Consider the following 13,799-nt stretch of genomic DNA (forward strand, 5'->3'; position numbering starts at 1 on the left):
TGTGCATTGGCTATACACGGCAGTGGTTAGACCTATAATGCTATATGGTGTTGTAGTCTGGTGGCCGGCGCTTCAGAAACCGACTTGTTTAGATAAAGTTCAGCGTATGGCGTGTTTGTGTATTTCAGGCGCATTCAGCAAGACAGGAACAAATTCCCTTAATGTCGTGCTGCATCTATTGCCTTTAGACATTTTGGCCAAACAGTCAGCTGCAACAACGGCTGTGCGGTTGCGCGAACTATCGCTGTGGTCGGAAAAAGGTTACGGTCACAGTTCTGTCCTCAAAATAATGTCAGATGTGCCTAACGTAGTGGATTACACTTTGGCGAGTCCACTTTTCGACAAGAAGTTTGAGACTCTAATCCCCAACAGTGAGGCGTGGTGCACACAGACCCCGGGGAATAAAGAATATATAGATTTCTACACTGATGGCTCCAAATTGGATGGACAAGTGGGGTTCGGAGTATATTCTAATGATCTGGAACTTCGAATAGCGAAAAGATTACCTAATCACTGTAGTGTTTTTCAGGCTGAAATATTAGCAATAAGAGAGGTGGCGAATTGGCTGAGAAGTAATGTTCCAAAAAATGTGGGCATTAATATATACTCAGACAGTCAACCTGCAATAAAATCCTTGGACTCTGTGTTCCTCAACTCGAAAACGGCCATCGACTGCCGCAAATCTCTCAATGAGATGGCTGAGCAGTACAATATTCACCTAATATGGGTGCCTGGCCATAGGAACATACCGGGGAACTGCGAAGCGGATGAGTTGGCAAGGCTAGGGACTACCTTACATATTCCAGGGGAACTAGAATTTGTTGGTATGCCCCTAGCTACCTGCAAGCTCATGCTACGTGAGAAGGCTGTTATGATGGCAAATGTTCGATGGGAGAATTGCAAGGGTTGTAACGACACCAAGCAAATATGGCCCCATTTCAACTTAAACCGCACACTAGATATGCTAATGTTCTCGAGACGTCAGATATCACTCCTGATATCTGCTATAACGGGTCGCTGCCTGATAGGCGATTTTGCAAAAACTATTGGCGCGAAGTATAATGACTATTGTATGAGCTGTCATGATGCGGAGGAAAAAGAATCAATTAAACACCTCTTGTGTGAGTGTCCTGCATTTTGTGTAAAGCGCAAGCAACTTTTAGGAGCATATAGCTTCAGATTACTGGCGGATCTGGAAAACGTTAACTTAAGCAGTCTGCTACTGTTTTTGGAACAATCTGGTTGGTTCAACAAAGAAAAATAATCAAGAAGGTTCAGCGGTTAAAACTAGAAGTGCCCATATGTAATAGGTACTTTTAGTTAATGTGGTATCACAATGGACTGAATAGTCTAAGTGAGCCTGAATCTTAATCGGGCTGCCACTTTAACCTAACCTAACCTATCGTATCTCGCCTTCATTCTGTTGCTGACCATTTTTATTTTGTTGCGCACTGATTCGTGAACTTCACCGAAAGTGTTTGGGATGTCGTTTCTGTTTTCTTCCATGGAGAGCTCATTAGGTTTAGCGCCGAATATCAGATCTCCAGGCAACTTCAACTTAGTTCCGAATAGAACATTGGCCGGTGTTCGAGAGGTGGAATCATGACTGGCAGATCTATAGGACAGCAAAAACTTTGGTATATGCTCGTCCCAGTCCCTCTGGCCGTTGTCCACCACTTTTCGAAGATGTTCCTCCAGAGTACGATTAAATCTTTCTACCATGCCATCGGATTGTGGATGAATGGCGTAGTCCTCGTATTCTTGATGCCATAGGATTCACACATCTCTTTCAATATGGCCGATTCAAATTCTTTCCTGGTCTGAGTGAATCTCGGACGGCACACCGTAGCGACATATCCAGTTTTTGTTGACCACATCCACAATAGTTTTTGCCTCTTGGTTTGGAATTGCATACACCTCCGGGCATTTGCTGAAGTAATCCATGACCACAAGGACATAATGGTTTCCAGAATCACTTATTGGGAAAGGGCCTGCCACGTCCATTGCTATTCTTTCAAACGGGGCTCCTGGTCTATACTCTTGCATAGGACCTCGACTTTTCCTTGTTGGACCTTTCGCCTTCATGCACTTCTCGCAATTGGCCACCCATTCAGCTATTGATTTCTGGCATCCAGTAGAATCGTTGCTTCACTTTCTCCGCTATTTTGGTTATTCCCAGATGACCTCCTTATGGAACTCCGCCAAACATTTACAACTGTCTCCTTTGGTTCAGCTTTCGAGTAGTGTGTGCTTTCTAGATTGCAATGCCGTCGTGTCAAGGTTTGGTCAATAACTTGTATGCCAACTTTATCAACTCAATCACGGATTTCGATTCTTCACAATCGGTCTCCACCTTACATACACTCTGCATTTGTGGCTGCGCCAGCACTCTCGCAGTCTCTTGTACAAGTGCAAATGTTATTGTTTCTGTGAATGTAGCTTTTTGTGCGGCATATGTTGCACATTTACAAAAATCTCAATCTTGATAGATATATAAGAGGATGATTCTCTCCAGGGTATGCCAAAAGAACCAACCGCTCAACCTCTGTTCCAAAGTCTTGTAGAGTCTCATTTGACTTCTGGACTCTTCCTCTTAATTCCATTCCACCGTACTTGCGTTGTAGTGCAGCTATTACTTTATTATAGTTATTTCTGGAAGCAGAGGGAATGCTTTGTATCACATCAGCAGCATTGCCCTATAATGCCAACAGAAGTTCAATTGCTTTATCATCGTCATTCCACAAATTTCTAAAAGCAACCATTTCGAATTGGAATTTGAAGACATCAAATGACGTTGAGCCATCAACCACCTTTACCACCTTTAATTTCCAGTTCTGACATTTTTTTTCTCGATGTGTAGAAACTTCTCATCATGAACCACAATTTTCTCATCCACGGAAAGAACTTTCTTATCCAATTCCACAATTTGATTTTCTATTTGGTCCGAGCGTTTCTCAATGCCTTCAGAAATGCCAATTTTCTAGAACTTGCTTCCATTTGTAGGGCATTTTCTTTCAGCAATTTTCTAGAATTTTCTTCCATTTTTCTAGAATTCTCATACATGATTTTTCTAGTTTTCTTCCATAATTTTGCTCAAAACACTGAGCATTGATGTGTAATCCACAACACTCGAAGCCACAGACGGAGTTTCTACACTGCTGGTATTGATGAGTATTGATTCATCAATGTCTTCCTTATAATCAAACTCATGCGTCGCAATGTCCATACGAAATTTTATCGTTACAATTTGAAATTTTAAATTAACGGAAACTAATTTAATAAACTTAAATCTATAATTATCAAATTCGTAACAATATAAAAAGAAATATAACACTATTATTAAATACTTAGGCATAAGATACCATTTGTAAATATTGTAGTATAGCTTTTTTAGTCTGTAAGAATTACTCCATAGATGAATAATAAAACACACGTGACTATTTTTTTTTTTTACTTTCTTAAGGTAAGTACTATATTCGATTTTCGAGTTGAAAATTTCGCGGTTACTTTATTAAAACAGTTCAATATAAAGCAGATAAATTAACGCAATTGATGCGCAGTTTCTTGTTCCTCTAAGCTTCGGCAAGACATTATGGGAATATGTTTGTTTTCATTTATAATTTTGATTATTTCCGGAAAATTAATCGCGAAAATAAATTGATTTTCAACTCGAAAACCGAACATAGTACTTACCTTTATCTGACTTTGTATTTTTAGTTTGATGAACATTAATTGTTTGAAATAAATTTTTATTCAAAAACAAGTAAGAAGTCGGGCGGGGCCGACTATATTATACCCTTCACCACTATGTAGACAAAGATTTGTGTTACCATCTCAACTACTTCAAATTTGCTGGGAGCTATAAAAGCTTTGCATTTCCAGATGCAAATACTTTTAATGGACACAATTTTTTGTACTTTTACAAAAACTCTAGAATTAAAATTTAAATCGGGTAACGCCCTGGGATGACACACAATGTTAGTAAAAAACCAGATCGGGTATAAATATATATGACAGCTTTAGATATATCTGAACCGATTTTTTCCAAAATCAATAGCGATTGCCTTTGTCCCAAAAAAACGACCCTATGCCAAATTTGAGGACGATCGGACTTAAATCGCGACTTGTACTTTGCGCACAAAAATACATGAACAGACAGACGGACGGACAGACAGACTAAATCGACTCAGAATTTAATTCTGAGACGATCGGTATACTAAACGATGGGTCTCAGGTTTTTCCTTCTTGGCATTACATACAAATGCACAAACTTAGTATACCCTGTACCACAGTAGTGGTGAAGGGTATAAATATGGGAAATATAAAGCTAGATCAATTTTGATGCAATTGTACAAAATAGCATTTATGATTTTTCGGGCGATACATATGTATTCGAGACATAGGACAATTTGAGTAATATTTTTTAATTTTTGCTACTCAGCAGTGGCGATTTTACAAGGATATTGGTTAAATATCGCCAACATATGTGCTCAATTGTGGGTTGTGATATATTATTTGGGCAATTCGGGCGATATTTCCACAAGTCAGAGGTTTATTGAAAATCCGACCATTCTGTGGAAAGTTTGGCATTACAGTGTGTAGGATATGACTACGATATGGGGAAATCATCACAGAATTTTGTGTAAAATGTTTGTATTTTGGCCATATTAGATCCAGATGACACACTTAAATAGCATATTAAATGTATTCTATGTGGAAACTATCGAATCAATTGGAGGAAACTCCCATTGAAAATGGGTCTAAAATATGAAACATTCTACCATATTTCCCCTACTCTGGCGTACATATATATGGGAGCTATATCTAAATATAAACCGATTTTGACCAAATTTGACATGCGTAGTTAGAATAATAATCCTGCGAAAGATATACATATATGGGAGCTATATCTAAATCTGAACCAATTTCAACCAAATTTGGCACACTTAACGATACTATTAATCGTACTCCTTATGCCAAATTTGAAGCAACTCAGGGCAAAACTCTGGCTTTTGAAGCCATATAAGGGCAAATCGGACGGAACATATATATGGGAGCTATATCAAAATCTGAACCGATTTGATCCAAATTTGGCACGCTTAACGATACCATTAAACGTACACCTTGTGGAAAATTTGAAGCAAACCTCTGGCTTTTGAGGCCATATTAGTCGAAATCGGACGAATGATATATATGGGAGCTATATCTAAATCTGAACCGATTTGGCTGATATTTTGCATATCTCATGAAAGCCCCAAAATATTTGGCTGCCCGAAATTTTGATAAAATACGTTGATAAATACGTCAATTATGACAACATCGGTGATAAATATATATGACAGCTATATCTAAATCATAACCCCTTTTTTTCAAAATCAATAGCGATTGTCTTTGAGCCAATGTAAAACTCTGTGCCAAATTTGAGGACGATCGGACTTAAACTGCGAGCTGTACTTTGCACACAAAATTACATATGCAGACAGACGGACGGACAGACAGACGGACATCGCTAAATCGACTCAGAATTTAATTCTAAGACGATCGGTATACTAAACGATGGGTCTCAGACTTTTCCTTCTTGGCGTTACATACAAATGCACAAACTTATGGGAGCTATATCTAAATCTGAACCGATTTCAACGAAATTTGGTACACTTAATGATACTATTAAATGTACTCATTGTGCAAAATTTGATGTAAATCTGGGCAAAACTCTGGCTTCTGAGGCCATATAAGTTCAAATCGGACTAAAGATATATATGGGAGCTATATCTAAATCTGAACCGATTTGGCTGATATTTTGCATATCTTACGAAAGCCCCAAAATATTTGGCTGGCCGAAATTTTAAGAAAATACGTCAATTATCACTAGATCTGTGATAAAGGGTATAAAGATCTGTGATGAAGGGTATAAAAAGTCCACCACTCTTTATACCCTTCACCACTACTGTGGTACAGGGTATAATAAGTTTGTGCATTTGTATGTAACGCCAAGAAGGAGTAATCATAGACCAACCTTTTAGTATACGGATCGGCTTAGAATTAAATTCTGAGTCGATTTAGCGATGTCCGTCTGTCTGTCCGTCTGTCTGTCCGTCTGTCTGTCTGTTGATGTATTTTTGTGTGCAAAGTACAGCTCGCAGTTTTAGTCCGATTGTCCTAAGATTTGGTATAGGGTCCTGTTTCGGCTCAAAGACGATCCCTATTGATTTTGGAAAAAATCGGTTCAGATTTAGATATAGCTGCCATATATATTTTTCACCGATCTGGTCATAATTGGCGTGTATATCAACCGATCTTCCTCAAATTCCGTACATCCGAATATTTTATGGATCTCGAAAAACTTGCAAAATACCAGCCAAATCGGTTCAGATTTAGATATAGCTCTCATATATAGCTTTCGCCCGATTTACACTCATTTGCCCAAAGAGGCCAATTTTTAACTCCGATTTGGTTGAAATTTTGCACAGGGAGTAGAATTAGCATTGTACCTATGCGTGCCAAATTTGGTTGAAATCGGTTCAGATTTGGATATATCTCCCATATATAGCTTTCGCCCGATTTACACTCATATGACCACAGAGGCCAATTTTTAACTACGATTTAGTTGAAATTTTGCACAGGGAGTAGAATTAGCATTGTAGCTATGCGTGCCAAATTTGGTTGAAATCGGTTCAGATTTAGATATATCTCCCATATATAGCTTTCGCCCGATTTACACTCATATGACCACAGAGGCCAATTTTTAACTCCGATTTAGTTGAAATATTGCACAGGGAGTAGGATTAGCATTGTAACTATGCGTGCCAAATTTGGTTGAAATCGGTTCAGATTTAGATATAGCTCCCATATATATGTTTTTCTGATTTCGACAAAAATGGTCAAAATACCAACAATTTCCTTGTAAAATCGCCACTGCCTAGTCGCAAAGTTGTAAAAATGACTCTAATTTTCCTAAACTTCTAATACATATATATATCGAGCGATAAATCATAAATAAACTTTTGCAAAGTTTCCTTAAAATTGCTTCAGATTTAAATGTTTCCCATATTTTTTTACTAACATTGTGTTCCACCCTAGTGCATTAGCCGACTTAAATTTTGAGTCTGTAGATTTTGTAGAAGTCTATCAAATTCTTCCAGATCGAGTGATATTTAAATGTATGTATTTGGGACAAACCTTTATATATAGCCCCAACTAGAGGTCTGCATCGAATAACTTTTCACTACATGTATGCAATTCGCTGTCGAATATAGTACATACACTGTCTTTCTCTCAGAGCGCAAGTAGTGAAGTGAAGAGAACACTTGCTTGTCAAATACCACCAAGTACTTATCCGAAACAATATGTGTTCCGAAAAAAAGGAACAATAAAAATGTAAGTACTTGAGAAAAAGTACAACATGGATTCTCTTCACTTCACGTGGTACCACAAGTATTTCTCAGTTATGTGCGAAGCAAAACTTTCCATTATTATTAATCATAGATATGTATGTATGTCACATATTTCATATATTTATGTATGTCGCACACTTACCTTAACGTTTGCCGTTCTTTATAACAAACCAAAACATATATTATGGAGAGTAGCTATTATTTTTGTATTTCTGAAACTGCACGTGGTACATGGAGTACTCTATGAAGTTTTGTTCTCGCAACATACTCGACGTGATCACTCTGAGTACACTTCAATAAGAGAGAAAGAGGAATATGTGTTTGTTGGTAGTGAATACATCAGAGTAGCAACTAGAAGTTACTCGTGGCTTTTGGTGTTCATCAAAATGTGTACCAATAATTTTGCGACTCTCTCAAATAGATGTACTCATGTAGCAAGTACACGTGTACTCTGCATTTACAAATGGAATTGTGCAGACCTCTAGCCCCAACACATTTGACGGATGTGATATGGTATCGAAAATTTAGATCTACAAAGTGGTGCAGGGTATAATATAGTCGGCCCCGCCCGACTTTAGACTTTCCTTACTGGTTTTAACTGAATTAGTCTTCCGAATTTGATTAATTGTATCAATTATGATTTTTAATTAAAAATTTAAAAATTTTTAATCATTGACTTAATTAACTTAATGCTTATACCTTGATTAAAAAGTTATTTATGTCAATTAATTTATTCGTCCCTGTTCTGGTACACACATGTATTGCTTTTGTGAGGTGTTACACTTAAGAGGTGTTCTGAACTACACTTCACTCCGTCACTGACCTGAAAAATGTACACATTTTTTCTGTGTGGGCCAAGTTCTACAGCTATCGTATGCAAAGTTAGAAGATTTTAAACACAAATAAATAGCAGATTCTGAGACTTTAATGTGTTTTTTTTACATTTTTTGCACATTTTATTAAGCAAAATCACTTGCATATTGCACGAAATACAATTTTAAAAATCATCTAAAATTTGAACCAAAATTTTATCCGACTGTAATTTTACCGGCAAAATATGTAGTTTATAGTTTCTGTCTGCAGAAGTTCGAAAAATGCGTTCTCACGTGTGAGTCAGAACAACTAACTTTGTGGTGTACAGTGCGGTGACCCAGAACCGGCATGATGACTTGAACAATTTTGTCAACTCCAGTAAACTTTTTAATTGGAAATATTTTGGTGATATTTTTTCTGTGTACGTGTGCTGTGTGGCATGTGACACCGTCTTGTTGGCACCACAAGCTCTTGTATATTGGGTAACATGTTTATCGCAAAAATGTTGTTTTATCGCCAAACATAAGATGTTTTCCGAAAACAGATACATAATTTTCGAGAAAATAAAATGGTTGCTATAAAAATGTTACATGGTCACCATCCAAAAATAATATTTTGCTCTTGAAACATGTTTGTAATATTTTGCTCTTGAAACAAGTAACTCAAGACAAGAATTTAATACAAAAAAATCGATTTTTTCAGGATTTGGATGGCATTTTCGATTTTTGGGATAATCACGAATTAATATTTTTTCGTTCTGGGCGCTTAGTTTAGGAGATATGAGCAAAATACCCAATAAACACAGGATGAGCGTTTTTCAAATGCAACAACTTTTCAGTTTAAGGCCGGTACTATGTTCATTCTTGCGAAAAATTTTTATGGAAACCATTATTTCGCACATAGAAAGCGGCGTTTTTTTAGGTAGCTTGGAGCGCTATTTAACAGGGAGCGATATTGGATTAAGTTGGTGGTTGTTGCTTGTTTTTACAAAATAACATTTTATTTTTCCTTGGGCAATTGATCTGCTATTCCTTTGATCCTTTGTATAGTTTCGGAACAAAAATATGGTCCGTGTTTGATTTATAAACCCGCACAAATAGTTTTTAAAAAAATAAATTATTTCTTAATTCACATTGCAAATGGCGCCGTGCTATAAACGTCAGTTTTTCAACACGAAAAAACAAAGTATCACAAATGGAAAAAATTTCGCAAATTTTTCGCATTTTTTGGTTTTGTATGGAGTTTCAACGCGAAAACCGAACACAGTACCGGCCTTAAGGGTAAATATAATTTTCGACATCAATTCAACTTGAAACAGCTCATCTTAATTCAAATTGTTTGCGAATTAATTCTAATTTGCCAAAATGTTGACGAAATCTTTGAAAATGTGTTGAAGATAATATGAGAAAACTTTGACAAAACACCACCCTAAAATGCAACTAAAAAAACCATGTGGTTTTCAATACTTCTTTGTGCAACGAAGTTCGTGGTCAATTGGAAGAAATAAAAAAATTGGAAAATTTTAGACAAATAACTGAATTTACTCCATATAGTTTATAATAATAGGTAAGTGAAAATAAAAAAAAATGAAATAAAACTTTAAGGAAGTCATTAAATGTATAGCTCTTTGCAGAACACTAACATTATGGATTCTACGTTCTTGAAAACATTAAAAAGCTGACCCATGAAAAATGTTGGACAATTAATAGTTTATAATAATTGGTAAGTCAATATGAAAAATTAAATCAACACTTTAGAAAAGTCACTAAATTTAAATCTCTTTGCAGAAAACTTAAATCTTTGGATGCTACATTCTTGCAAGCATTAAGAAGCTGACCGATGATGATGAAAATGAGTGGTATCGACAAGAAAAAGTTTCCAGAAGCAATTTTATTAGTTTAAAATGGATATTTTGTGAATTCCTTCTGCTGGGAATCTATTCGAACACGCGGTCCAGCACGTTCCTAATTTCAAATTGCCCGCATATTAATTAATTTTAATGCTGTTTTATGACACCAACAGGAAGGACAAGTTTAAGATATTTAAAGTTTTGTTGTTTTGTTCTTATTTGTTGATATGTTTAATAAGATTATTATTTCTAAATTAGTATTGTAATGTATTATGTTGTGTAGTGTATTAGTATATATTTTATATTATTTTGATGAAAATGAATAAATTATACAAAATTCATAGAATTTTGGCATTGACTTTCAATTTGAAGTGGGGATATCATTTATACAAATTTTGGTTGAAAAGTATTTGCAACAATGTTAATTTTTAATTTGTCCCACATCGAAAATTGTCTGAGAAATTTTTGAGTAGCGGTACATTTCAATTATTATATATTTTATATTATTTTGATGAAAATGAATAAATTATACAAAATTCATAGAATTTTGGCATTGACTTTCAATTAGAAGTGGGGATATCATTTATACAAATTTTGGTTGAAAAGTATTTGCAACAATGTTAATTTTTAATTTGACCCACATCGAAAATTGTCTGAGAAATTTTTGAGTAGCGGTACATTTCAATGTGTTGAATTTTACTGTTGAGGGTAATGTCTGTTTTTTGTTGAGAACGCGATCTTCTCAACAATTTCTCAACTTGAATATTACACTAATCCTGTGAAAAAATGTGTGAAAAATTGTTGAAATTTAGCATTTTTCAAACGATTGTGTTTATTGGATAGGTTTTTCATAGAAACACTTTGTTTTTTCATCGATTATCGATTTTTTTGGGATGATTACGAATTTCCCCTTTGGGACGCTTAGTTTAAGAGGTATGAGCAAAAAGTTTTTCGTCTAAAAATATCGACTTTTTCAGGATTTGGAGGGAATTTTGGATATTTTAGGGGTGATCACAAATTAACCTTCTTTCCGCTCTCGACGCTTAGTTTAGAAGATATGACCAAAAGCCATATAAAAATTTCGATTTTTTTAGGATTTGAAAGGAATTTAAAATTTTTTGGGGGTGATCGCGCATTAATCTTCTTTTCGCTCTGGGAGTTTAGGAGATATGGATATGAGCAAAAAAGTTCGATTTTTTCAGGATTTGAATTTTTCGGGGGTAATCACGAATTAACTTCCTGTTCGCTCTAGGGTTTTTCAGGATTTGGAAGGAATTTTTGAGTTTTTGGGGTTGATGACGAATTAACCTTCTTTTCGCTCTTTGACGCTTAGTATAGGAGATATGAGCAAAATAAGTTTTTCGTATAAAAATTTAAGGTTTTGGATTTTTTTGGGGTAATACGAATTAAGCTTCTTTTCGTTCTAAAGGCCGGTACTCTGTTCGGTTTTCGCGTTGAAACTCCATACAAAACCAAAAAAATCGAAAAACTTGCGACATTTTTCCGTTTGTGGTTCTATGTTTTTTTTTTCGAGTTGAAAACTGACGTTTATAGCATGGCGCCATTTGCAATGTGAATTAAGAAAAAAATTATTTATTAAAACTATTTGTGTGGGTTTATAACGCAAACACGGATCATATTTTTGTTCCGAAAATATACAAAGGATCAAAGGAGTAGCAGATCAATTGCCCAATGTAAAATAAAATGTAATTTTGTAATAGCAAGCAGCAACCACCTCTTGGACGCTTAGTATAGGAGATATGAGCAAAATAAGTTTTTCGTATAAAAATTTAAGGTTTTGGATTTTTTTTGGGGTAATACGAATTAAGCTTCTTTTCGTTCTAAAGGCCGGTACTCTGTTCGGTTTTCGCGTTGAAACTCCATACAAAACCAAAAAATTCGAAAAACTTGCGACATTTTTCCATTTGTGGTTCTATGTTTTTTTTTTCGAGTTGAAAACTGACGTTTATAGCATGGCGCCATTTGCAATGTGAATTAAGAAAAAAATTATTTATTAAAACTATTTGTGTGGGTTTATAACGCAAACACGGATCATAGTTTTGTTCCGAAAATATACAAAGGATCAAAGGAGTAGCAGATCAATTGCCCAATGTAAAATAAAATGTAATTTTGTAATAGCAAGCAGCAACCACCAACTTAATTCCATAGCGCTCACTATGAAATAGCTCTCCCTGTTACCTAAATAAACATCGCTTTCTATAGGTAAGTACTATGTTCGCTTTTCGCGTTGAAATTTTCGCGGTTACTTTATTAAAACAGTTCAATATAAATCAGATAAATTAACTCAATTTATGCACAGTTTCTTGTTCCTCTAGATTTCGGCAAGACTTTACAGGAATAAGTTTGTTTTAATTTATAATTTTGATTATTTAAGGAAACGTAATCGCGAAAATAAAGTGGTTTTCAACTCGAAAAAGGAACATATTACACACCTTATGTGCGAAATAATGGTTTCTATAAAAATTTTTCGCAAGAATGAACATAGTACCGGCCTTAAGGCGCTTAGTTTAGGAGATATGACGAAAATAGGCTTTTCATATAAAAATTTCGATTTTTTTAAGGATTTGGATGGAATTTTCGATTTTTTTCGGGATGAATTAACTTCCTGTTCGCTCTAGGGCATTTAGTTTCCCTACGGAAAATTGGTGCAAATTGCCACTGAGGGACATATCACAGGACTGGTACAGGTGATCCAGTTTGTCGTACTTTTTGAATAATCATAATTTAATGATTTCCATACTCGCTTGATATAAAAATCTTATTGGATCTACAAATTTGGTGAAGTAGAATTACCAGAATAACCTATTGTTCAACATATTTCAAAAGTTTTTAATTTCTGGAGCTATTCAGATAACCAAAATGAAGCAGATTCCCAAGAGTTTGTCCGAGACTGGTTCATGAGGACCTGTCTATGGAGTGCTACTACTAAAATGTCACAGGACGTGCCCTTAGGAACGAGTCCAAGACGTGTCCTAAAGTGTAAATTTACCCCGTCAATGACAACCCCATGTTAAAGTGAACATTTATTTTTTCAGAATTTTGAAGAAATTTTTGAGTTTCGAATTAACATCCTTTTCGCTTTACGAAGCTTAGTTTAGGAGATATGGGCAAAGAAAAGTTTTTCATATAAAACTTTAGATTTTTTCACTCTTTGATTTTTTGGGGGATTATCACGAATTAACCTAATTAGCATTTCATTGCAGTTTTTTGCAATCCAAATTGTTGAGAAGACTGCTGTTTCCGATTTTTACATCCTCATCAATGCTTTTTGTTGGACATATGCCAAAATCAAACTTCAATTATTGATCTTCAAAACTTATAGACAAATTAAAAAAAAAACTCGATTTGCAATAGAACGAATAATTTATTGATTAATATACTGGTTAAAGTGCAAATATGTTTAATATTTTAATCGTTAGATTCCTTACGTTTCGGACTAACGAATAACTACGGACTACATTATTGTGGGACTGATTATTAGTACGGGGTTAGTAAATTGCATTCATTAAATCGGCATTTCATTGTAAAATTTCTTATGGTGTTCAACCACTTGTTGATGACGAAGATGGGCCTCCTCCAGCCGAGCTTGATGATGTCGATATTGTTGTGGGCAGAGAGGTCAAAACATCTTCAATAAATGTCTGAGGATTTTCAATATCACCAAAGAGACCTTAATAGAAAGATTTGATTATCATCAATACCTAATCGAAAAATGTATTAGC

At 35.3% G+C, this 13,799-nt stretch overlaps 1 protein-coding gene and 2 long non-coding RNA genes across 4 annotated transcripts in view; 1 reads left to right on the forward strand and 2 right to left on the reverse strand.

Annotated features, from left to right (window-relative positions):
• LOC142226179 (uncharacterized) overlaps nucleotides 1-13,799 on the reverse strand; it is a 248,939-nt gene that overhangs the window by 57,263 nt on the left and 177,877 nt on the right. The window lies entirely within an intron of this gene.
• On the forward strand, nucleotides 9,138-10,402 carry LOC142223917 (uncharacterized). 2 transcript variants are annotated; one of them, XR_012718963.1, is made up of 4 exons: nucleotides 9,138-9,487; nucleotides 9,604-9,773; nucleotides 9,841-9,929; nucleotides 9,995-10,402. It is a non-coding gene; the product is annotated as an uncharacterized LOC142223917 (long non-coding RNA). The 2 variants fall into 2 exon arrangements; XR_012718962.1 differs by having other exon boundaries at nucleotides 9,138-9,773.
• Nucleotides 13,422-13,799, reverse strand: part of poe (E3 ubiquitin-protein ligase-like protein poe) — a 41,173-nt gene continuing 40,795 nt past the window's right edge. Inside the window, exon 12 of the mRNA XM_075296045.1 lies at nucleotides 13,422-13,747. Within this exon, the coding sequence (XP_075152160.1) occupies nucleotides 13,620-13,747 (128 nt within the window). The 3' untranslated portion in view covers nucleotides 13,422-13,619. The remainder of the gene's footprint in view (nucleotides 13,748-13,799) is intronic.

The sequence above is a fragment of the Haematobia irritans genome, chromosome 2 (genome assembly GCF_050003625.1).
Source record: "Haematobia irritans isolate KBUSLIRL chromosome 2, ASM5000362v1, whole genome shotgun sequence".
In the NCBI taxonomy this organism is placed as follows: Eukaryota; Metazoa; Arthropoda; class Insecta; order Diptera; family Muscidae; genus Haematobia; species Haematobia irritans.